At 48.3% G+C, this 25,238-nt stretch overlaps 2 protein-coding genes across 2 annotated transcripts in view; one reads left to right on the top strand and one right to left on the bottom strand.

Annotated features, from left to right (window-relative positions):
• Window positions 1–139, bottom strand: part of TDRD9 (tudor domain containing 9) — a 131,505-nt gene extending 131,366 nt beyond the window's left edge. The window contains exon 1 of the mRNA XM_004376801.2: window positions 20–139. Within this exon, the coding sequence (XP_004376858.1) occupies window positions 20–139 (120 nt within the window). The remainder of the gene's footprint in view (window positions 1–19) is intronic.
• A 7,903-nt stretch (window positions 140–8,042) lies between these two features.
• ATP5MJ (ATP synthase membrane subunit j) lies at window positions 8,043–15,655 on the top strand. The gene is made up of 4 exons (XM_004376753.2): window positions 8,043–8,134; window positions 12,231–12,354; window positions 14,186–14,209; window positions 14,883–15,655. Exons 2-4 carry the CDS (start codon window positions 12,231–12,233, stop codon window positions 14,915–14,917), a joined length of 183 nt encoding a protein of 60 aa, XP_004376810.1. The 5' UTR covers window positions 8,043–8,134; the 3' UTR covers window positions 14,918–15,655.
• The last annotated feature ends 9,583 nt before the right edge of the window (window positions 15,656–25,238 follow it).

Raw genomic sequence — 25,238 nt, 5'->3', positions numbered from 1 at the left:
CCGTGTCCGGCCGCGGCGCCTCGTCCCTGGCCGCCTCGGCCGGGAAGGCGGGCGGGCCGCCCAGGAGCTCCACATTGGTCACGGTCTTGCCGATGGTGAACCAGTCGTTAATCTGGTCAAGGGTGAGTTTGCACAGCATGCTCGAAATCCGGCGTCGGCGCAGCCTCAACCGCCCAGTCAGCCCGGCGGGAAGCGGCGACGGCGGGAACGCATCGACGCCTTGCCAACGCCCCGCCCCTCCTCCAGGCCGGCCAATCGGAACGCGCCAAGTGCCGGCGAGGGCCCGCACCCCTCGGCCTCGCCGTGTCGCGCTAGGCCTGCCGGGAGCGTTTTGTTTCCGCGCCTGGCAGTCAAGGCGTGAGGCTTCGCAGCTGCTTCGACGTCTGTCTGAAAACGGAGACCCGTGGGCTGGGATGTACAAGAAAATGACCGTGAGCCACTCTCTGGCCTCTCCCTTTAAGGGCCACAAGATCTGAGACTTGAACACTTCTTTCTGGTGGACAAGAGACAGGTTTTTACTGAGCACCTGTTGTGCCTGGCCCAGTAAAGACCATCAGCGTGGGGGACGTGGAAGGCAAACTAGAGAGCGTGTTTGTGTTGTATTTTAGAGATAAACTGCAATGGGCTGCTAACCTGACATATCCTTGCCCCTAATCAGGGAAGGCTTCTTGGATAAAATCACACTTAAGTAGACACTAATTTGATTTAGCTCTTTTTCAAATCTGGTTTTTTTTTTTTTTTTTACAATTTCCAGTTCTCTGCTGAAGAATAAACAGGAGTGAGCCAGATAAAGGAGAACTTTAGAGAGAGGATTATAGGAGAATGTAGCCTGTGAGTGAAGGCCTGAAGGCAGGTAGCCCGAATGGCTGAGCTGAAGATCTAGATGAAGTTCTCTGGGGGTAAAATATAACTAAGTTGAGTTTCTTATCTTCCTTCCTAAATCTGCATCTCAGATGGCAGTGTCTTACAGGCAGCTGTGGGGGAAAGGTACAGATCTGGAGGTCCTCAACAAATGTTAGTTGCTGCCGAGTTGGCTCCACCTCATGTCGGCTTTAATGTGTAACAGAACAAAACATTGCCTGGTTCTATGCCATCTTCATGATCAATGGTGTGTTTGAATCGATTGTTTTTGCTGTTGTGTCAATGTATCTAATTTAGGATTTCACTTATTTTTGCTGATCCTCTACTTTACCAACCATGATGTCCTTTTTTAGGGATTGGTGTTTCCTGGTGACATGTCCAAGGTAAGCAAGCCAAAGTCTTGCCATCCTCGCTGCTGAGCGTTCTGATTGTATTTCTTCTAAGACTGATTTGTTCATTTTTCTGGCAGTCCACAGTATATTCAATATTCTGCATGAACACCACAGTTCAAACACATCAATTCTGTCTTCCTTTTTCATTGTCCAACTTTCGCATGCATATGAAGAGATTGAAAAGACCATGGCTTGGGTCAGTTGCACCTTAGTCATCAAAGTGACATGTTAGCTTTTTAAAACTTTAAAGAGGTCTTTTGCAGCACATTTGCCCAATGCAGTATGTCCTTTGATTTCTTGATTGTTGTTTCCATGGACACTGATTGTTGATCCAAGGAGAATGAAATCATTGAGAACTTCAATTTCCTCACTATTTATCATGATGTTGTTTATCAGTCCAGTTGTGAGGATTTTTATTTTCTCCTTGTTCAGGTGTAATCCATACTGATGGCTGTAGTCTTTGCTCTTCTTCAGTAAGTGCTTCAAGTCCTCTTTACATATCGCAGGTTGTTAATGAGAATTCCTCCAGTCCTGATGCTTCATTCTTCATATAATCCGGCTTCTTGGATTATTTGTTCAACATACAGATTGAATAAGTATGGTGAAAGGATACAACCCTGCCACTCACCTTTTCTAATTTTGAACCACGCAGTATCCCCTTGTTCTGTTCGAACGACTGCCTCTTGATCCGTGCCTCAGCAAATAGATGATGGTTAAAACCCAAAAAGTGGCTAAAATGGCCCAGGCCAGGCGCTACAAGAATGAGGTCAGACCCTAGGAAACACCCTGAAAGGAAGGGCAGAGAAAAAAAATCCAACAAAGGTATACAAAGGAAGGAAGGCGACTAGATGGATCAGGAGAGGGACATGACATGGGTCTCGACCATGACTGCCTGCCCAGCAGCATATCCTCAGTGCCTGGCACAGTGTGGGTTCTTCCCTGGGAATAATAGAGGGCGTCAAGAGCATGACAGTGAGCAACAGTGTGAAGTCCAGTCACTTAAACCCATTGTCGTTAAGTCAATTCCGACTCATAGCAACCCTACAGGACAGAGGAGAACTGCGCCATAGGGTCTACAGGGAGCAGCTGGTGGAGTCAAACTGCCAACTTTTGGTTAGCAGCTGAGCTCTTAGCCACTGTGCCACCAGGGCTCCAAAAATCACTTAAGGACCGGAAAACAAATGCCCAGAAGAGTGGCAAGTAAGAGGTTTGAGAACAACATAGGCAGAACTTGGACTAAGTTGGGATGAACTATTGCTACTGAATTAAAAAAAGGAGCCCAGTGCAGTACAAAAGAACAATTGAGGATTGGAGCCAGGAGTCCTGAGTCCAAATCCTGGCCCCACTACTAACATATTGTGAGCCCTGGGTGTCATATTCTGACTGACTTCCCCAAATACCACAGCCTCCAGAATGTGCCTCCACACACACTTTTCTCAATAAATAAGAGAAAAGTAATCATAAATTCATTGACACACTTATTCAGCAATGATTGGAAAACATTACAACTTCACACTTTATAGAGACTAAAACATAATTCTAAACTTCACAAAGGAATATTAAAAGGAGCCCTGGTGGCACAGTGGATAAGTGCTTGCTGCTAACCAAAAGGTCAGTGGTTCCAACCCACCAGCAGCTCTGCACAAGAAAAATGTTGACAACTTCTATAAAGATTACAGCTTTGGAAACCCTATGGGGCAGTTCTACGCTGTCCTACAGGATCACTGTGAGTCAGAATCAACTCGATGGCAAGGTGTTTTGTTTTTTGGTTTATGTTAAATTAAAACCACTTCAACTCCAGAACTCCCTGGCACGTATGTTTTCGCTAGTCTATTACTGTTCCACATGCTTCAGTTTTTGTTGATATCCCATGGCAATTCCGAATATGTTTTAAATGGAAGTTGCTCTTTTCTCTCTTAAAGAGAGTTCACTCTACATGCTTTCTGGGGGCTTTTCTATGTTTGATCGTTTTGGGTTACCCTCTTTGTTTTGAGTTTTAACTACAGTTTAAGGACATTGCCTTGACGCACTTCAGTTTGGAAATTCTCATTCACTTGCCATTTTCCTGACTAAACACTAGTTAACATTTTGTGTCATCATTCCGAGCTTCCTTCATTTCTTTCAGTGGTTTTTGGCACTTGGCCCAGCTCAACTTGCATTTCCGTCCAAAGTTCAGAGTGAGAAGGGATAGTTTGACATGCAACCAGTTGCCCTGGAAGCAATTCCAACTCATGGCAACCCCACGTGTCTCAGAGTACAACTGTGCTCCATAGGGTTTTTAATGGCTGATTTTTTGGAAGTAGATCTCCAGGCCTTTCTTCCGAGGCACCTCTGGGTGGACTCGAACCTCTAACCTTTCAATTAGCAGCCGAGAGTATTAACCATTTGCACCACCCAAGGACAGCTGGATATCAGGCAGTTCTTAATAGGCTCACAGTCATCTAGGCTCCCGCACATGGGAGGGCACTGACAGCCATGTGAGCCTCCATGTCATATTTGCATTTGCAGAAGGGTTTGCCCTGCAGACCTAAAGGGCAAACAGACAGCTGAGAGCAATAACAAATGAGCATTGATGCCCTTAAACAGCACTGTCAACAAAGCAAGGAGAATCTTTGCCCAAAGAGTATCTTCATGTCTTCTCTGACCTAGACACAAAATGCAGCCTTCTGCACCTTGAATAAATCTGCTGTGGTGGCCCTTTCTTCATTTTGTTTGCTTTGAAGACGCACTTTTCTTAAGGTATTTTGGACTTGAAACTAAAGACATTAAAATTCTATTGCTCACAGTCTAGTTTGAAGCTCAAAAGCTTTGTCTTGAAATAGCTTACAGTGATGTTCTTCCTGACGTTTTTCCTAAATGCTCACTCTTGTCCTCAGCGGTTTTCTAAGTCCTTTGGAGTGTAAAGTATCCTTTTTCTAAGGCAGCAGGTCTCAAACCTGGTCTGTGGTCTCAGAATCACTTTACACTCTTAAAAATTATTGAAGACCCTAGGGAGATTTCGTATATGTAGTTTAGATCTACTTTTGTTTTTGTGACTAGGTGCTGCTGAGTCTGTTCCGACTCGTAATGACCCCGTGTATAACAGAACGAAACACTGCCCGGTCCTGCGCCATCCTCACAATCATTGCTATGTTTGAGTCCATTGTTGGAGCCACTGTGTCAATCCATCACGTTGAGGGTCTTCCTCTTTTTCGCTGACCCTCTACTTTATGAAGCACGATGTTCTTCTCCAGGGACTGATCCCTCCTGATAACATGTCCAAAGTATGTGACACGTAGTCTTGCCATCCTTGTTTCTAAGGAGCTCTCTGTCTGTACTTCTTCCAAGACAGATTTGTTCGTTCTTCTGGCAGCACGTGGTATATTCACTATTCTTCGCCAACACCACCATTCAAAAGCATCAATTCTTCAGTCTTCTGTATTCATTTTCCAGCTTTTGCATCCATATGAGATGATTGAAAACACCATGGCTTGGGTCAGGCACACCTTAGTCCTCAAAGTGCTATCTTTAGTTTTAATACTTTAAAGAGGCCTTTTGCAGATTTGCCCATGGAATAAGTCATTTGATTTCTTGACTGCTGCTTCCATGGGCGTTGATTGTGGATCCAAGAAAAATGAAATCCTTGACAACTTCAATATTTTCTCTTTATCTACTTTAATAGAGATTAAAACTGAGAAATGTATTAAATGCTATTAATCTATTGAAAAATTACAATAATAAATTCATTTGACATTAAAGAGCATATTTTTATGAGAAGTTGCTGTATTTAAAAAAATAAATTCACGAGAAGAGTGACACTGTTTTCCATTTTCACAGATCTCAATGTCTAGCTTAACAAAAAAGCTAGATTCTCACATCTGCTTCTGTATTCATTCTGTTGTGACATCACGAGTTACATAGCCTCTGGAAAACTCCACTGTACACTTGTGAGAGAATCCTAGTGAAAAAGACAAATAACATTTTAGCATTATTATGAAAATGTTTTTGACCCCCAGGCAGTGTTGGAAACTCCCTGTCATGGATTGAACTGTGTTCTCAAAAAATGTGTGTCAACTTGATGAGGCCATGATTCCCAGTATTGTGTGGTTGCCTTCCATTTTGTGGTTTGATGTAATTTTCCTATGTGTTGTAAATCCTTCTCTGCCTGTGGTTAATGAGGCAAGATTAGGTTGTGTTAAATAGGATTAGCATGGGATGTAACACCGTTACTCAGATCATATCCCTGATCTGATGTTAAGGGGAGTTTCCCTGGGTGTGGTCTACATCATCTTTTATCTTACAAGAGATAAAAGGAAAGAAGCAAGTAGAAAGAAAGCAGTCTCATACCACCAAGAAGGAAGCACTAGGAGCAAAGCATATCCTTTAGACCCAGGGTCCCTATGCTGAGAAGCTCCTAGACACAGGGGAAGATTGATGGCAAGGACCTTCCCTCAGAGCCGACAGAGAGAGCCTTCCTCTGGAGCTGGCATCCTGAATTCGGAATTCTAGCCTCCTAAACTTTGAGACAATAAACCTTCTGTTTGTTAAAGCCATCCACTTGTGGTATTTCTGTTATAGCACCAGTAGATAGCTAAGATTCTCCCAAGCCACACTTTGAGAACTGCTACCCTAAAATAGCAAGCTTTTCAAGTTTTGCATGCAGCTTCTTTTGATCCTAAGCTTTTTTCCCTTTAAAGCAAGACGTGTTTATTGCTTTTCATCCTTTCCTGAATCCCCATCCTTCCATCTGAGATCATTTTCCTTCTGCCTGAATGATGAATGTTAATATTTCTTTTATTGTGGATACGCTAGTGATTGGAGCCTTGGTGGCACAGTGGTTAAGAGCTCAGCTGCTAACCAAAAGGTCAGCGGTTTGAATCCACCAGCCACTCCTTGGAAGCCCTATGGAGCAGTTCTGCTGTGTCCTGTAGAGTCACTGAGTCACAATCAACTGGATAGCAACAGGTTTTGATTTACCTAGTAATTATCCTGTCAGTCTTAGCTTGTTTGAAAATGTCTTTATTTCACTTTCTTTACTGAATGATAATTCCCCTACAGAACTCAAATTGGCAGTTATTACTTTAATATATTGAAAAACCACTGTCTTTGGCCAACACCTCTGTTGAGTTGTTGCTAGGTGCTGTCTTAGTTATCGAGTGCTGCCATAACAGAAATACCATAAGTGGATGGCTTTAACAAACAGAGTTTATTCTCTGATTGTCTAGTAGGCTAGAAGTCAGCATTTAGGGTGCCAGCTCCAGGGGACGGCTTTCTCTCTCTGTTGGCTCTGGGGGAAGGTCCTTGTCATCAATCTTCCCCTAATCTAGGAGCTTCTTAGTGCAGGAACCCTGGGTCCAAAGGATGCAGTCACTCCCAGCTCTTGTTTCTTGGTGGTATGAGGTCCCTATGTCTATTCACTTCTCTCTTCTATATCTCAAAAGAGATTGGCTTAAGACACAACCTAATCTTGTAGATTGAGTCCTGCCTCATCAACATAACTGCCTCTAAGCCTACCCCATTAACATCATAGAGGCAGGATTTACAACACACAGGATAATCATATCAGTTGACAAAATGGTGGGCAATCACACAACACTGGGAATCATAGCCTAGCCAAGTTGACACACATTTTTGAGGGACACAATTTAATCCATGACAGGTACCATGGAGTCAGTTCCAACTCATAGCGACCTTATGTACAACTGAACAAAACACTGCCAATTCCTACACCATCCTCTCAATCATTGTTATGTTTGAGCCCCTTGTTGCAGCCACTGTGTCAATCCAGCTCATTGAAGGTCTTCCTCTTTTTTACTGACCCCTCTGTTGAGGGGAACTCTAATTTGTTCTTTTGACTATAATTTGATTTTTTTACTCTGGCTTCTTTTAAGATTTTCTCTTTGACTTTTCATTTTTATTTCAGTTTTATTATGATGTTTCAAGGTGTTGATTTCCTGTATCTGCCTGCTTGGTTTCTCTAAGGATTTTTTAATCTTTGGCATGATTTTTTCCATCACTTTTGGAAAACTGTCAGCCATTATCTCTTCAAATATTTCTGACCCATCTTTCTTTCATTTCCTTCTATGACTCCAATTACATGTATGGTAGGTTTTCTTCTGTATCTCTTATCCTTTGTCTCCCCGTGCTTCTGAATGGTTTCTTCTCACCTATCTGTCTGTTAAGTAATTCTTCAACTGCTACCAAACCCGTCCAGTTTCTATTTAACTCTTATTAAAATCTGCCAGGTGGTTTTTGTTTTTGAACGATCTTTTGTTCTCTACTGAAATTTTACATCTGTTTTTTTATTTCCTTGAAAATAGTAAGCATGGTCATTTTAACGAGTGCCTGTTAGGTCCGTTACCTGGAGCCCCTGTGGATGTGTTTCTATTGTCAGCTGAGAAGAATTAATATGCAAAGAATAACAGCATAGAAATAATGCAAAGCAAAAACCTTAACAATACATAGAGAATGGCAGGAAACAGATGGGAGACAACTTCTTGGCCTTTAACGTATCAAGTAAACAGGGCCCTTTCCTTAGGTTGATCATCTCGTCCTAGTTTGTCCAGGACTGAAAGTCCCGCGTCCGGAAAACCCATGGACGGTTAGTCACCCTATTACGTACGACAACGCCAGTCCCACAACCCTCCCTGCTTCACACACAACCTCTTCGGGCGCTCCGCTGGCCTAGCCATTCCCAGGGCTCCCGCCAGAGGGCGCTGTGGTGCGCAGGCGCGACAGCGGGGGCGCGCTGTCTCCACGGCGGGGGCGCGCTGTCTCCGCGGCGGAGCCGCTGCTACTTCCGCTTTCCCGGCAGGCCTCGCGCGGCGTCTGTGCGCTACGTGACCTTCCGAGTCGTTGGCTGTGGGTCCTCGGTTCGGCGGAGCCGTTCGTCCTGCGCCGAGGTGAGTGCGGGGCGGACCCGTTGCCGGGAGTGCGGAGGAGGCGGGGGAGCGGTCGGCGGGCGGGAGGGGGCCGCAGACTCCCGGCCCCACCGCGGCCTCACTGACCTTGGGGTCCTTGCATCCCGACTTTTCCGCCGCGGCCTCCCGAACCGGGACCACAGTTGAAACCCACTGCCATCGAGTCATCCTGACCCATAGCGACACTGCAGGACAGAGTAAACTACCCAATAGGGTTTCCCAGGCTGTAAGCTTTACGGAAGCCGACTGCCACGTCTTTCTCCCGCGGAGCGGCTTTTGGATTCGAACCGCCGACCTTTCGGTCACCACTGAGCCACCAGAGCTCCTGCCTGAACCGTAAAGGGGCCCAAATATTAGCTCGTGGTGCCCGCATTACGCCCTTTTCCTTGGTGTTAACGCATTTAATGCGCCTGCGTTACCGTACTGTTTTAACTAGGAGCATGCTTTGGCCATCAGTGTCAACGGCTTAACCAAGGTCATACACGATTGAGGTAGAATCCAAACCAAGAATTCTTACCTCGATTTTAGGGCCTTCTCGCTTTACACCTCAAGTTTCCCTGCAGCACACCACACTTGCGTCCCATTTAGTCGAGTGGTGACTGGAATTACGTGAGCTCAGCCCTGAATCCCAGGCCCGGGGTCGGTGGGCCAGACTTCTCCTCTCTCCAGTGTAAGGCCAGGCGGTGGTTTACTGTTCACGTGAGGTGCAAAGCTCCGCAGACTGAAGCGACACAGTAGCCCCCGTTTGACCTTTGAGTGGGGTGGGCTGAAGGACCCAGTGCTGTAAGACTGTCACACAGCTAGAAGATGGGCTGGATGGGACGCGCTTGGAGGGAGGACTAGTGGCCCTCTCTTTGTTAAATACTAGGGACATGCCACGCGTCTGGCCAAATACACATCCTTGACCAAAAAGAAAGGGGAGAAAGAAAAGGTTTAAGTATTTGCAGTTTACCATGTACCAGTCCCTAGGTCCTGAGCAAGGAGCCCTGGTGGCGCAGCGGCAGAAGCGCTCGGCTGCTAACTGAAAGGTCAGCGGTTCAAACCCACGAGCCGCTCTGCAGGAGAAAGATGTGGCAGTCTGCTTCCATAAAGATTACAGCCTTGGAAACCCTATGGGGCCGTTCTGTTCTGTGCTATAGGGTCACTATGAGTCGGAATCAACTGAACAGCAGTCAGCTTGATTTGGGTTTTGATAGACCCTGAGCAAAATATCAAGACAATTAAAGTTTCTTTGGTCCCTTCTCACCTCCTTTGCACCCTCCCAGTTTACCCTCTTCTTCTGGACCTTGCTCTGTCTAAAGCCCCACCTGGCTGGGCCTGCCCTCCCTAAGTGAAGCCATCTCTTAAAGTCCTTCTTCTAGAATCCCAGTGACTTAGCTCTGTTGCCACCAGCGGGGTGTTTGTGGCAATCCTTTCTGTTATTGCTATGATCGTTTACTGAGTTTATTCCATGCCAGGCATCAGGAGCCCCACGGGACAGGTGGAGGTATCCCTCTTTCACAGAAAGGAGACTTCCAAAACACAGCTTCAGGGCCTTGCCCAAGGTTAAGAGCAGAGCAGCGGCTGAACTGGTGTTGGAACTCAGGGCTCCTAAGCTTTTCAACCCCCATTGGTCCTCCGGAACCTCCCTTCCGCCCTCCCTTCTTTCTTCCCAGTCATTGCTGGGCTCAGAGAGGAGAGGAGTTCCCTCCCGGGGCTGCTGCTGGGCCTGTGTGCATCCCTCTCAGGGTCCCTTCCCAAGGCAGAGCTGTTGGTACCTTAGAACTTCATGCTTTGTCTGAGCATCCAGTACAGCTGAGGACAGGAAGTTTGAGGGCAGACACTTTTGCGAGGGGTCTGGACACGTCTGGCCCTCCCAGGCGGACGCGGCCATGTTTCCAGGGTTACACTTGGGGTGGTCTTTGGGGCCTTTTCCTCAGTGGAAATAAGTTTTCCGGTGGGAGGAGCCGGGGCCCAGGCCTGGAAGACAGACAGGTTGTGATTGGAGCACAGACCTGGTGACCTGTAAGACTAAGACAGGTGCAGTTCTGCCTACCAGCTGTGTGATCTCGGGCACCTTCTCCAGGTGCCTGCTCTGTAGGCTTGGGAAGTAGCACAGGAAGTAATCACGTAAAGCACCTAGCACATGATAAATGCTGCTAAATTTGAAGAATGTTCTTAGAATAAAAAACCACCAACTAAATACATTGCCACTGAGTCGATTCCGACTCATAGCAACCCTATAGGACAGAGGAGAACTGCCCCATAGGATTTCCAAGGAGCAGCTGGTGAATTCCAACTGCTGACCTTTGGGTTAGCAGCCTGGGCTCTTAACCACTGCGCCACCAGGGCTCCCTGAGAATAAAAGGTGAGCCCTTCGCCATGGCCTCCAAGGTCTTAGGTGACCTGACCCGTCTTCCCTCCCCTGGCCCAGCAATGGCATGTTCTGTAACAAACACTTAATATACGATACCAGATACTGTAAACACTCAACGCAGGAACACGTTTCATCTTCCAAACAGCCCTTGAGGGGCTGGGGTTGGGGGGAGGCGTTTTATCTCTATTTTACAGGTGTAGAAACGGGCAGGTTAAATTAGCTTGTAAGTGACGAAAGCAGGACATGAACCCGGGCAGCCACAGTGGCCTTCCTTGTGCCTCCTGGCTCTCCAGGTGCATTCGGACCTGGGGGTCTTGGCACACACGCTGCTTCTGCCTAAGACATGTCTCGCAGATCTCTCAGCGCTGTTTCTCAGTTGCTGACAAATGCCTGGCACCTGGTACATGCTATGAGTTGGAATTGACTAGGCAACAGCGGGTTCGGTTTTGTTTCTTTTAGTACATGCTCAGTTGACATTTGCTGAATGAATGAGTGGTCACACAATCCAGGTTCCTGTAATGGGAAACCAGAGGAAGGTGAAGAGCAGTGAGGTTCTGTGTGACCCAAGCAGTGGTGTGAGCAGACAATATGTCTGGGGAGCGGTGTGAGCAGACAATATGTCTGGGGGGCAGGGGATGCAGTGGCAGTTAACTGAAGCCAAACATTTTTAAGTAAAATGGAAAGTGCTCGGTTCTAGTTACACCTGACAGTGGTTTAAATTCCTACAGATTAATAGACCATTTTAGATGTTAACAAATCATATTAAAATGAAAACGAGGGTACCTGATTTTGGAGTCTGTAGTGTACGAAATTGTAAAAATAATCAAAAGCATTATCTTGAGGCCTGCATATAAAAGTGAACTGTGTGAGTTCAGATGTTAATGGCTTTTCCCAATCAAGCCCTGTAAATAATTATTCCTATTTATTGACTAACCTCTGTCATAATTGCAGCTCTTAAGACCTGACCTCATCATCTTAGGCCATCTGTTTTATATTTCTCAGTGAATCTCGGAGCTGAGATACAGTGATCAGAGTGTACCCAGGCCTGCGTGCTCTTTTCACAGGGCGATCACCATGCCCTGACCACATTCCTTTACAGCTTTGAACACCAACACAGTTCTTAACGTGATGAGTGCATGCTAGTTTTTCAGTCTGAAACTTTAGAAAGTGAGTGTGGTTTTGGGCCTAGCGTTAGTGGAGGGTAACCGTGGCAGAGAGGAGACATTCAGATGACAGTGCAGGACAGCGCGGTCGAATGGGAGGCAGCAAGGGTGAGTCGCACGTGAAGGCTGTGGACAGGATGAGAGTAACAGACGGTGGAGAGCAGGAGAGCATGAGCCGCCGTGTGAATGGGGATGGCTGTGGGGAAGGGGCCAGCAGTCTGTAACAAGAGCGGCTTCCTGTCGGGCAGCAGTGGGAAATAGGGTCAAACCTAATGAATAAATGGAAATCTTCCACTGGTTAGGTTTAGAACAGTGTTGTGTGCCTTCAAGTCACTTCTGACTCATAGCGACCCCATGTGACAGTGGAACTTTCCCTTAGGGTTTCCAAGGCTGTAATCTTTATGGGAGCAGATCAGGTCTTTCTCCCACAGAGCTGCTGGTGGTTTCAAACCTCCAACATTTTGGTTAGCAGCCAAGCCCTTAACCATTGTGCTACCAGGGCTCCTAGATTTCGAACAGTAGTCATGTTAATATTTATCGCTGTGTTCTTCATTTTCAGATGCTTCAAGGCCTTATTAAAAACGTTTGGATCCCCATGAAGCCCTACTACACCCAAGCTTACCAGGAGATTTGGTTAGGAACGGGTTTGATGAGCTTCATCGTGTATAAGATCAGGAGTGCTGGTAAGCTTCTTTGTGTTTGATTTATTTGAGATCAAGCAGAAAATTATTCACAAATAGAGTTAAGTTCCTATTGCAAAGGAGCTGCGAGAATTCTGAGATCTCTGTGACTTGGTGCACCTGGCGTGTCTTCATTGGGGACCTCTGACAACAGATGTGTCCTGAGGGAGGGAGGGCGTGAGGCTGCAGTTCTTAACTAGTAGTCGCCTCCGTCACCTGGGGGGCTTCTTTGTGTGCACACACTGCAGGGCCTGCACCTGGCCAGCTCTGACCCTAACTCCCATTGACAGGACGTGTGAGAGCAAGGAGAAGGAGTTAAATGTCACCGGAAGGTAACAGATGTTACTGAGGGAGTGTGGGTCCTTGGTCAGGTGTGAGATGGCAGGGTACTTGTGGTTAAGGGGAAAAGGTCCTCACTGGTTAGAGGAGCACACTGTAGCCTTTGAGGAAAACGACTGACTCACTGGTGTTTGCGTTACAATACACCAGGAAAAAGAGGGAGAGGTGAAAGGTCAGGGGTGGACCACACAAGACCGGCAGTTGGCAGAATCAGCCATGGTAATCACTGAAGCTGGGTGATGGCATGTGGAGGTAGCTTTCTCTTCCCTGTGTTTCTGTGTATGAACATTTCTATCGTAAAACGTTTGGGGAGAAAAAGAACAGTACCAGAAGGAAACAAGATGATGCCTGGCTTGGTATCTAAAAGGCCAGTGCCGTGGGGAAAGAGGACGAGGGGGAGCTGTTCAGAGTAAGAAACTGAGAAGTCGTAACAGCCAGATACAGTGCAGGAGCTTGGTGGGATGCTGGCGGGGGTCACGGGGAGGGCTTGTCAGCTGGAAAAGATACTGAGGGAGATTTGAACACTGTCTTGCTACTGGGGAATGAGGAATTTTCCTAGGCATGTTGGTGGTGGTGCAGATATGTAGGAGAGTAACTTTAAGAGATGCAGTCTGAAATATTTAATGGTGAAGTGTTGTCATATATGGTGTTTATTGTACTTTTTCTAAAAAATTTTTCTTAATAAAAATTTAGGGAAAGGTAACCAGTTGGTTCTCAGTAGATCAGAGATAGGACCTGATCATGTGTATCACTAAGCCATTGATTAGAAAGAGGAGGAAACCCAAGTGTCCATCCGTACATGAGTGGGTAAACAAACCCGGTGTATGTAGGATGGAACGTTCCTCAGCCGTAAAGAGAAAGGGACTTCTGATACGTGCTATGACATGGATGAACCTCGAAAACATCGTGCCGAGTGAAATAAGTCAGTCACAGGAGGACAAATACTGTATGATCCCACTTGTGTGAAATACCTAGAATAAGCAAATGCATAGAGATCCAAGTTTATTAGAGGCTGGGGGAGGGGAAAATGAGTTACTGCTTGTAGGGTACTAAGGTTCTGTTTAGGGTGATAAAAGGGTTTTAGAAATAAATAATGGTAATGGTTGGACAACATGATAAATGTAATTAATGTCACTGGGTTATACTCTTTAAAATGGCAATTTTTATTGTTAAATATATTTTGCCACAATAAAAAAAAATTAAAAGCAATTTTTTTTAAAGAGGAAGAAGAAAACTTTATATGTGAGGAGAACTTTGAGGACATGGCTGCCGTGAGCCCCGCAAGAGCTGTTGCCTGTTCACACAGCATCTTTGGTAGCAGCTTGGCCGTTCTTGGCTGTGAGACATGACGTTAACTTTTCCGTTACCTGAAAACTTCCTGTAATAGCTTTACTTAAGCTGGGAGCTTTCAGGCAAATGGTGATTTCAACGGTGAGTTGACTAAAGGCATTTTTTTTACAGTATCGATATGACCAAGTTTTCCCTTTTATTTTAGATAAAAGAAGTAAAGCTTTGAAAGGTAAGAGTCTTGCTTTTTAAAATGGCATTGTTGGTGGGGAATGAGCAGCACACATTTATTTCCTCTGTTCTAAATGAAGCTGCTGCATGGGTCAGTCAACCCCTGAGACGAAGTGGAGGACTTCAGAACGTGGCGTCTCCTGCCTGCTGGAAAAGAGAACTCTGACTTCCTGCTTTTTGTAGTTTGAGTGTTAAAAACCACCGCTCACCCCTCTGGGTCAAGTAAAACTCCCAAGAGCGATAGAAAGATGGGTTATCAGAGGTAGCTGGGTCACCAGTAGAGAAGCACAAGTTAGCTGCGTGAGCACACCATCTTTGTGAAATCCCCTAGGGACATGATTCTAGTGTATTTTGGAAGAAAGCACCGCGTGAATTTATGTCTGTGCTGACGTTTCTCTTCAGTTTGTTTTCCAAACAACAATGAAGCATGGTGGGTTGAGTCCCGCACAAACCCAGTGCCGGCTCATGAGGAAGAGCCGTCCCCGCCCCTCGTCTTTTGCACCTGCGGGGTTTACACAAGCCCGTGGACCCTCAGCGTCCCACGTGGAGATAGTCCTCCGTACTTTTCTATAGTGTTGGAGAGTGGTGTTTGCGCTCAGACACTGACATCTGCGTGATAAACTGGACCCCCTCGTTCATTCCTTCATGGTCTCTGTTGTGTTTCTGTTCCAAAGCTTCGAGTCCCGCGCCTGCCCACGGCCACCATTAAGCAGCATCACGCGGAGCGCCTTTCAGACGGGACATCATCGGGCTGTAAAGTGTAAAGACAGGGACGGGGAACACGGCTGTCCACTTGTACGAGCACCATTTGCTGGTGGCGTGAATAAACGTGTGAGATGAACCTCTGCCTGTACCGGTCCTGCTTTCAGTGGCGTCGCCCACAGCTCCTTTCTGGGTGCCTGCCGTAGTCTGAGCCAAGCCCTGGTACTGAACACAGCAGACGGAGCGGGGTCTCGCTGAGCCGCCCCAGCTCTGGGAGTGAGGAGCTGCAGCGTGAGCGTCTCAGTTATCACAGGCCGAGGGTCAGGGTCTAGGCACTCACTCACACCTCCAGTGTCCAATAAACATTTGTTACACGTGGTTCTGCTGCTTGCTCGTGGTCTCTGTGAGCCTCAGCTTTCTCGTTGGAAAAATGGAGATGATGACATGCAAGTTCCAACAGCGTTATTGGGAGGGTCAGTAAGAGAAGGATGGGGAAGCGCTTTCTAAGTTGAGATGCTTTAGAGATACAGGGTGGTGGTAGATCCACATGGTGGGTACAGTTATAAGCTGTAGGAGAAGATTTTACCAGGAAATAATTAATCGCCTAGAAAGTAAAGTACATAGTATAAAAAAATCCATTGATATTTCTCCTAGTGGCACTAATACCAAATGAATGCTACAAAATATTTTTTCCACCGAAGGCAGTTACCAAAACCCCTGGGATTGCGTGCAAAACAGATTCTAAAGCAGTAGGTGTCAGGAGTACAAGTAAGGGCAGCTTAGTGGGAGCCTCACTGTGGAGCAGAAACATCAGCTGGATCCCGTCTGCGGGGCAGGGGCTGGCCCTGATGTTTGTTGCAGACAAGTGGCTGCCCCCTCCTGGTGACCCCTCTGAGCCTCGGTCTCTTCTGTGAATTGGGGGGTGAAACCTGCCTTTCTATGTCACTGACAACCTCAGGGTTGTTGGGCTTGATGAGAAGTTGACGTGGAAGCATTGTGTATCCCCGGAAGGCAGTGTGAGGTTGAGGGCGGTGTTAGAAGAGTGAACTCCGTATCACCTGTAGCAGGAACCAGATTTTTCTTCTGGTTCTGTTCTGGCTCCAGAGTATGAATCTAATGTGATAACAGAAAGAGCCCAGGTTAAAAATTACCCATCTATGGCAGTGGTTCTCAAATGCACGTGTGCTCCGGAATCACCTGGAGGGCTGTGCACAGATTAGCAGGCCCCGGTCCCCGTGTTTCCAATCCAGTGGACTGGCCTGGAACTTCCTAACAAGTTCGCAGGAGATCCTTATGCTGCTGGCCTGGGGACCATGCTGAAAAACCCTGATCTGTACAAAGAATGGGCGCCCTGGCCCTGCCGTGACTCCCACTGTACCTTCACATCCAGGGCTGCTGGTCACTGGGTATGCCAGACACCAGCCCCGGGCCAAGTGTCTAAGAGCGAGCGTTTAGTCCTGAGACCCTAACGAGGTTTCAGAGAGGAGGAAACGGGCTGAGAAAGATGAGTAACGTGCCAGAGGTGTCAACAGCTACGAGAGCTGCGGCCAGGGCTAGGACCCCAGAGTCTGCACTCTGAGGAAGGTAAGGAGCTGGGCGACTGGCCCCTGAAGCCGACAGGAGGCTTGGTGTGCCTGCACCCAGAGCGCCTCCCACGAGGCGTGAGTCAGTCATTTCCCCTTTACAGCACAGGGGTTCCTTCAGTTAAAATCAGCTGAGTAAATAAAAGTTATGTCAACAATCTGGAAGAGAGGTAGCTAGAATTTTTGTGAGGGAGATTGGGGTGAAATGTATTCTCTGAAAAGGAACGGCAGTCTGGGCGGGCTGCCTGCTGCTGTGGGGCATTTGTGGATGGAGAACGATATGCCAAGGCAGGCTGGAGGATGTGAAAGATGGACACCCCTCTGGAAATGTTGCCAAGGACTGTGTCCTATGTCAGGAAGTGGAACAAACCAACCTTCCTGCTACACCAAGTGGTTTCCTGGCCCTCAGATCCAGAACAGAGGTGGTACATTTTGTAACGAGACAGAGACAAAGGCTTTCGTTGCTAACGCAGCACCCACTCACTCCCTACGAGGGAGGGGGAAGCTTCTGGGATCCCTGCGGCTTTGGGAACAGCCAGGGTATGTGCTGGAGGTGGCCTATAGGTGGAGCCAGAGCGCCTGTGGCCAGGGCACTAGGGGACACATAATGGCAGGGACCTCAAGACTTGGCAAACGACTGCGGGGCCCCTGGGGAGCAGATGGGGCCCCTGTGTGAAGGAGCGTCTTCGGCGGCACCGACGGATGGAAGGTGTGCGCCGGGGGCTGTGGGGGCAGCCAGTGTTCTGGAAGGAACCTTGTCACCCCGAACTCACCCCTTCCTTGCATAGTGCTTTTCAGACTACTGTGGAGTGACGCTGAGGTGGAGCAAAGGGAACAAGGACCAGGCAACTGCAGATGTAGCTTTAAATGACTCGCCCTCAAAGACGTGAGCCTCCCCTGGGAGGAGGGTTCCTTCCTCTGCCGCTGTGTCTCCCAGGGGTACGTGCACCCCATGGAGATCTGGGAAGGTGTGCTTCTTAGTGCTGTCAGTGGGTCTGATCTCTTTAGAGCTAAAAGGTACTGCGCACCTGAGCACCCGGCCGTGTTCTGACCGTTCACTTTTAACTCAAACGGACGACAGCCCCCACAAGGCAGGCACTGTTACCTCAGTCCCCACAGGAGGACGTGGAGGCCAGGAGAGGACGCTTAGCTTGCCTGAGTCCCGCAGCTAGTAACTGGTGGAGCCAGGCTTCGCCATGGGCTGCTGCCTTCAGAGCCACGACCCAGACTCACCCTTCTGCACTCTGGCTCCAAGGCACGTCTTCACTTTTTCTGCACCAGGCCCACTCATGCATGGATAATGGCAGATTAAATGAGTTTTAAGATTATCTCTTTTAATATTAATCTAAGATTAATTTTAAAATACATCAGCAAATGCTAGCAAGTCAGAATAGACATGGCGTGGGGAGCAGGCATGTAGCGGAAGTGAGCTTGGCTGTGGTGTGTGTGGGAGTTGGGTGCTGGGTACCTGGGACTTACACAATTCTCACTCCCTTCACATACCTTTAAATTCTCCAAATAAAACGTTTTTTGAAAAACCCTTAAGCAAAAAATAAAACAAGCTATGCAACCAAGGCCTGTCAGTGTTATAACACCTGTCTGAGGAGCTGCGGCTGTGACCCCAAGACCTTGAGAAAACAACTCTGCAGGTGTCCGGTCGGTTCTGTCAGGGAGACGGCCATCTTGTTACTGCTCCTTATAAGGACGCCTGTCGCCCTGGCGTCTGTTACTGAAATGACCAAAGATTCAACTTTGATGTCTGGCGTAGACCTCAGCTAACAAGTGCCAGTCAAGAAGATTGTGGCAGAAGCTCCCATTTTATTAAAGAACAAAACTTACTTTTTAAAATTAAATTTATACCCGAAAAGTGAAATGCTCATCATTATAAATGTGCCTTGATTTCAGCTTGATCTGCTCTTCAAATATAATAATATGTTTGATCTTTTCCTGCCCTCTTCATGCTCAAAGGAGCCCTGGTGGCGCAGTGGTTAATAGCTCAGCTGTTAACCCTAAGGTCGGCAGTTGGAATCCACCAGGTGCCCCTTGGAAACCCTATGGGGCAGTTCTCCTCTGTCCTCTAGGGTCGCTATGAGTCAGAATGGACTCAACAGCAACGGGTAATGCTCAAAAAATATGTTCTAATCCATAATTAGTAAAAGGTCGAGTATTGCAGCTTGCAACGCTTCCAATGCACAGTGTCAGATGAATACTGTTTGAGGAAAAGTTGAATTGAGGTGTCATTTTAAAGGAAACAAATTCAAATTGCTTTTTTAAACGTTTAGCATTTGGGAGTAGGGTGTCCTAGAAATTGTCAAAAGGGAAGACAAAGGTTTCGAGTAGCACAGAGCTGCAGCATGCAAGCCTCCCTGTCTTTCCTGTGAGATAGGCTCTGCTTCGGTAGCTACATGGATTCAGGGTCCGAATTCATGAAAGTGGGCAGTGGGCAGAGCTGGGTGTGGCCCCAGACCCCACGTGCAGCAGGGGGAACTCCCTCCCCCTCCAGCAAGCAGAGGAATTGCGTTTGGGTAAGAGGAGAAAGGCGTGTTTTCATACGCAGGACCAGCGGTCATCATCACCCTGAGATAGCCAGGTTTTCAAGACAGGTCACGAAACCCCACTGACAGCTGCGCTTTGGGGACACTACCCTTGTGAGGAGGACGTAGCTTCCCATAGACAAGTCCTTTCTGGTGCTGCCCTCGTCATGGCCTCCCAGCTCTGGCCCCACCCTGCCGCAGGCCCTCTCTGTGGGTAAGGTAGTGGATAAAGGGTCTGGTCTCCGGTCATTAGCCATGGTTCCCACCACAGGCAGTGGACATTTGAGAGCAAGTAAAAGATGCTGTTCCCCCTCAGTAAAAACTAAATTAAATCATGTTGTTGGGATTGGATTGTTACAAATGTTTGGGGAACTGGTGAAAACTTAGGGATGGTTTCTCAGTTATCTAGGGCTGCTGTAACAGAAATGCCACAAATGGGTGGTGTTAATGAACAGAAATTTATTCTCCCACAGTTTAGGAGGCTAGAAGTTCGAATTCAGGGCGCCAGCTCTAGGGGAAGGCCTGTCTTTGTTGGCCCTAGGGGAAGGTCGTTGTCTCTTTTCAGCTTCGGTTCCTTGGTGATCTTCAAGTGGTATCCGTCTCCCTATCTGTGCCTGCTTGCCTCTGTGCCTGATCTGCTCTTTTAAATCTCAAGAGTGATTGGCTTAAGACACACCCTCCATTGATATGGGTTCATTAACATAACAAAACCCTGTTCCCAAAAGGGATTATGTTGTATGTTGCTTTGTGCCATCAAGTAGATTCCAATTCATAGCGACCCTAGGACAGAGTGGAACTGCCCCCAGAGGATTTCCTAGGCTGTAGTCTTTACAGGGAAACCCTGGTGGCATAGTGGTTAAGAGCTATGGCTGCTAACCAGAATGTTGGCAGTTCAAATCCACCAGGTGCTCCTTGGAAACCCTATGGGGCAGTTCTGCTCTGTCCTTCAGGGTCGGTATGAGTTGGAATCGACAGCATTGGGTTTGGTATTTGGTTTTTTAATCTTTACAGAAGCAGACTGCCACGTCTTTTCTTCCATGGAGCGGCTGGTGGGTTCAGACTGCCACCCTTTTGGTTAGTAGCCGAGCACTTAACCACTGTGCCACCAGGGCTCCTTTCCACAGGTATAAAAGAAAGCAAAAGCCGTTGCTGTCGAGTCGATTCCGACTGCAAGCGACCCTATAGGACAGAGTAGAACTGCACCATAGGGTTTCCAAGGAGCAGCTGGTGGATTCCAACTGCTGACCTTTTGGTTAGCAGCCAAGTGCTTAAGGGGTTAGGATTTGCAACACATATCTTGAGGGGCACAATTCAGTCCATTACAGATGGTAAAAGTAAAATACTAAAATTTTTTAAGCTACAATAAAGTCATAAAATATGGCACACAAAGTATTTTTTCTGGCTTTCTTATGCCATGTAAAAAGTTCTCTATTACAATCTTTGGGAAGAGTTTTGTTAAGGGTCTGATCTTATGGGTCCTTTCTTTAACTGGCAGAGTATGTGACAATGTGGTTTTAGGTTGCAGACATATTTGAAGAAACAGCCTCATAAACTAGCGTCCTTCATTCAACACAGCATCTTATTGAGCTCTTGCTGTCTGCAGTGCACCTGCCACCCTTCACGGCAGGAATCTCGTCCGCTGAAGGTATAGCATATGTCACAGTGGTTACATTAAAAGCAGATTCCAGTAAATGTGTTAGTGTGCGCTGTGCCCTCCGGCACCTGAGATCATTCTGATAAGCTGGATCCGGGTTTCAACTGGCACTGCCATTTATATCTTGTGTGACCTCAGCAAACAGCCCTAACTTCTCTGGGCCTCGGCTTCCTCCTCCCTACAATGAGGGAGTTGGATTGAATGGCCTCCAGAGCTCCTCTCAGCTCTATAATTGTAAGGCTAATGGCTCTGTAATGAGCCTAAATTCCATCATCCGAAAATAAACTGGCCTGTGGAGCAACTGTAGGATGACAGGCCATAAATTACAAGATTTATGTAACAGATGCTACTTCATCTCTGTATGCCTGGTGCCTGACACAGGACCAGGCACGTACAGCAGGCACTCAGATGTTTTATGAATCTGATTGAATAAGGATGCCAGTTTTAAAAGTTTCCTAGCTCTTAGTGCGATAGGATAAGGCTCATCTTTTGACTGTATTAACAATTATTCTATTAATGGCAAGGAAGTAAGAGGGGTTTCTGACTTCACTGGCCAGGCCTCACAGGAGGGCCAGGTTTCAGGGCTGTTACGATGGTTCATGAACCTAGTCCTTTGCATTACCAGGGCAGATTTAGTCTGTGAGCCAGAGCTGATCAGCCTGGAGGCAAAGAGTCACACATAATTGAACTCCAAGAAACTGCTGCTTAGACTTCTAATTGACAGAATTAAAACTGCTAAGCAGACCAGATACTGAGACCTTAAGAAACTGCAAAGAGAAAAGCGCATTAAACCCAAAGCAAGAAGAAATCATAAGGATAAGGGCATAAATCAATGAAATAGAAAACAGAAAAACTAGAGAAAAATCAGTGAACTGAAAATTGCTTCTTTGAGATCAGTAAAATGGATAAACCTCCAGCCAGATTAATCGGGGTGGGGGGGAAGGAACAAGACCAAGTCATCAATACCAGGAATGAGACAGGTGACATCACTACAGAGTCTACAGATATTAAAAGGATACTACAGTAATATCATGAGCAACTTTATGCCAATAAAGTCGACAAGTCACATGAAATGGAAAATTCCTTTCAAGACACAAAAAACTACCGAAGTTTACTCAAAAAGAATAGCTAACCTGAATTGCCCTGTAACTATTGAATTTGGAGTTTAAAAGTTTCTCACAAAGAAAACTCCAGGCCCAGATAGCTTTGCTGGTGAATTCTACCAAACATTTAAGAATGAAACAATATCAATTCTACACAAACTGCAGCCAACTCATTCTGGGACAACTCATGCGGGTCAGGCGGCTGCTTCTACTCAGAGCATGGCCCAAAATCACCCCCAGTGGCTTCTTGGCTTGGTCCTCTCCTCCCTCTTCAGCCCCTAAGTTGCCTGCACAGGAGTCCTCATCTCAGAGCCAGAGCAGCCTCCAGAGCCGATCCCAAGGACCCAGGGGTGTGTCAAGGACGAAGACAGCACGCTGCAGCATCGTGGCTGCACCTCCCTACACCCTCCGCTGCCCTGTCCCCCCTCACCTGTGCATCACTTTCCTTCAGGTGACTTGATATCCCAAACCTGGGGCTTGGGAACATCGCCATGGGCCCAACAGTGTCCCAAAGTATCCAGGATACTGGAAACAAAGGGACTTCTGTGGGGACACAGTGGGGCACTACACAGAGAACTATCACAGGCAGTTCAGATTCTGCCAGCCAGCTTACAGTTGCCTCTCCATGAAGACACTCTCCTTGGAAACACAGGCTCTCTTTCTTGCAAAGGGGCAGAGAAGGCCTTGTGTGGTGGCTCTTCTCTGGCCTTGAGACAGAGTGGCTCCCATGTACCCACCTTTGTGCACCCCACACACTGACCAGGAGGCCTGGAACCTTCCCATGAGCACCTTGCCTACCCTCCTCCAATGACACCTTCCCTACCTTCCTCCATGGACACCTTCCCTACCTTCCTCCATGGACACCTTCCATACCCTCCTGCATGGGCACCTTCCCTACCCTCCTCCCATGGACACCTTCCCTACCCTCCTCCCATGGCACCTTCCCTACCCTCCTCCGTGGACGCCTTCCCTGCTTTCCTCTGTGGGCACTTTCCCTTCTCTGTTCTGGGTTCAAACACCTGAAAGGGGCCATCTGATTGACCTGGCCCACCTTTCACACCAGGCTGTAGGTCACTGACCATCCAAGACCCAATTCCTGTGACTGGCAGGGTGGCAGAAATCGGCCATCCTTCCAAGAGTTGGTGCAGGACAGCTCCGATCAACATCTCTAGTGCCATAATTGCAATCCCCATCCGCGTGTTTATGTGTCTTAAATATTTTATATTGGTATGTAAAGTCTGTTTTCATCAAGTTTTATTTAACCTTTGAAGGGGGATACAACATGGTATGCCAACCCAGCAGCCCTGATCTGGACGTCCATGTTTTGGTGGCAGTGGCTGTCGCCCTGAGGGTAGGGGTGTGTGCTGGATCCGGGTGGCAGCAACCACCCTCGCGATCTGCATGGGGCACCCCACAGAGGACCTGTGAACTGAAGAGAGAGGTTTCGCCTCAGGAGAGGAAAACCACCCTCTGCTCAGCCTTCAGTTGCACAGTTGAGGCAGTGAAGTGTTCACCCACCACCCTCCACTGGTTCTTCAGGGAGGGCTGAAGAGGGCAGCCCAGATGCCATGGTCCTCAGGGCTCGGGCACAGGCAGGAATCCTGGCAACACACCCTTCTCTTTGACCCCCAAGGAGGTGGTTAATCAGCACCCGGGCTGGCGGTGGGAACACCTCTCCACCAGGAAATTAGTTGAGGAGCGCACTGTGCCTGGATCTAGTCGCCTGTTGAAGAATAACTCCACCCACATTGCACTGGAGTCCCAGGTGGACGTCCAGGGGAAGTGTTCATTGTGGCTGGTAACAAAGCAGCCTTCGTCATGGCTCCAGCCCCTGGGAATGGCTGCTGCAGCGGCCGACTACCAGGTCCTGGGGTGGGTGTTAACCTACCTGGGTTAAGCCCCTGAGAGCGAGGGAGACTGTGAGGACGGCAGGCCCCACAGGCAGTGTGTTGGGGTGTGGGATCGGTCTCCACATGGTAGCAGCTCCATTTGGTCGGCGTAAAGGTGCGTGTACCCCTCAGTGGGGTCTCCCCAGGCTCCCAGGTCCTCCTGGAGGTGGAGCCACAGGTTCACAGGCTCCAAGGGTGTGACCACGGCGGTCCCTCAAAGTCTCTGGGAGCTTAGTTCAAATACATGTTTTCAGGGCCTCACCCTGGGTGATGGGATTACATTTCTGGGAGTGAGGGTCTGGCACTTGTATTTATTTTTGAAACTCCCTGGCTTGCTTCAAAATAATATAGGAAGAAGAGAACAGGATGGGGGTATTAATAAGACAAGGGGACCCATTTGTTGATAATTGTGATGGGTATATGGAGTTCATTATCAGTTCTGTCTACTTCTGTAAAATGCTTGATTTGTAAAATGCCACCAATGTTCCATGTCTTCCACAATAAGCTGTTTAAAATGCTCCCCAGGGATTCGGCTCTGCAGCCAAGTGACCAGACGGAGATTCAGGCTCAGAAAGCAAGGGGGCGCTGCTGCGCCTGGAAATAAACTCGGTCTGCGGCCAGAACGGCCTGGGTCCTGCTGAACACGGCTCTGTCTGACGCTGCAACAGCCCAGCGAGGGAGAGAGCGGGGTCCCCGTGAGGGAGAGCTCAGGGTCCCCCTGAGGAGAGCTCGGGGTGCCTGTGAGGGAGAGCTCGGGGTCCCCATGAGGGAGAGCTTGGGGTGCCTGTGAGGGAGAGCATAGGGTCCCCGTGAGGGAGAGCTCAGGGTGCCCGTGAGGGAGAGCATAGGGTCCCCGTGAGGGAGAGCTCGGGGTCCCCATGAGGGAGAGCATAGGGTCCCCCTGAGGAGAGCTCGGGGTGCCCGTGAGGGAGAGCTCGGGGTCCCCATGAAGGAGAGCATAGGGTCCCCATGAGTGAGAGCATAGAGTCCCTGTGAGGGAGAGCTCAGGGTCCCCCTGAGGGAGAGCTCGGGGTCCCCGTGAGGGAGAGCATAGGGCCCCCGTGAGGGAGAGCTTGGGGTGCCCATGACGGAGAGCTCAGGGTCCCCATGAGGGAAAGCACGGAGTCCCCGTGAGGGAGACCTCAGGGTGCCTGTGAGGGAGAGGTCGGGGTCCCGGTGAGAGCTCGGGGTGCCCATGAGGGAGAGCTCGGGGTCCCCGTGAGGGAGAGCATGGGTTACCCATGAGGGAGAACATAAGGTCCCTGTGAGAGAAAGCTTGGGGTGCCCATGAGGGAGAGCTCTGGGTCCCCGTGAGGGAGAGCTCGGGGTCCCTGTGAGGGAGAGCGTGGGGTGCCCGTGATGGAGAGCATAAGGTCCCTGTCAGGGAGATGAGGGACATCTCAGGGTCCCCACAAGGAGATATGAGGGAGCTCTCGAGGTCCACGTGAGGGACAGCGTAGGGTCCCTGTAAGGGAGAACGTAGGGTCTTCATGTCACAGATGAAGAAGCCTGTAGAAGCCTGTCCGAGTAGAGGGCCGGGCCCATCCAGGCTCAGGCCTGCAGAG

Source organism: Trichechus manatus, unplaced genomic scaffold (assembly GCF_000243295.1).
Source record: "Trichechus manatus latirostris isolate Lorelei unplaced genomic scaffold, TriManLat1.0 scaffold00045, whole genome shotgun sequence".
In the NCBI taxonomy this organism is placed as follows: domain Eukaryota; kingdom Metazoa; phylum Chordata; class Mammalia; order Sirenia; family Trichechidae; genus Trichechus; species Trichechus manatus.
This window is presented reverse-complemented; position numbering and strand designations above follow the sequence as displayed.

Coding starts and splice junctions, on each gene's coding strand:
- ATP5MJ (XM_004376753.2), top strand. CDS start 12,231: ATGCTTCAAGGCCTTATTAAAAACGTTTGGATCCCCATGAAGCCCTAC. Junction 12,355..14,185: donor GTATAAGATCAGGAGTGCTG/GTAAGCTTCTTT, acceptor CTTTTATTTTAG/ATAAAAGAAGTAAAGCTTTG. Junction 14,210..14,882: donor AAGAAGTAAAGCTTTGAAAG/GTAAGAGTCTTG, acceptor TCTGTTCCAAAG/CTTCGAGTCCCGCGCCTGCC.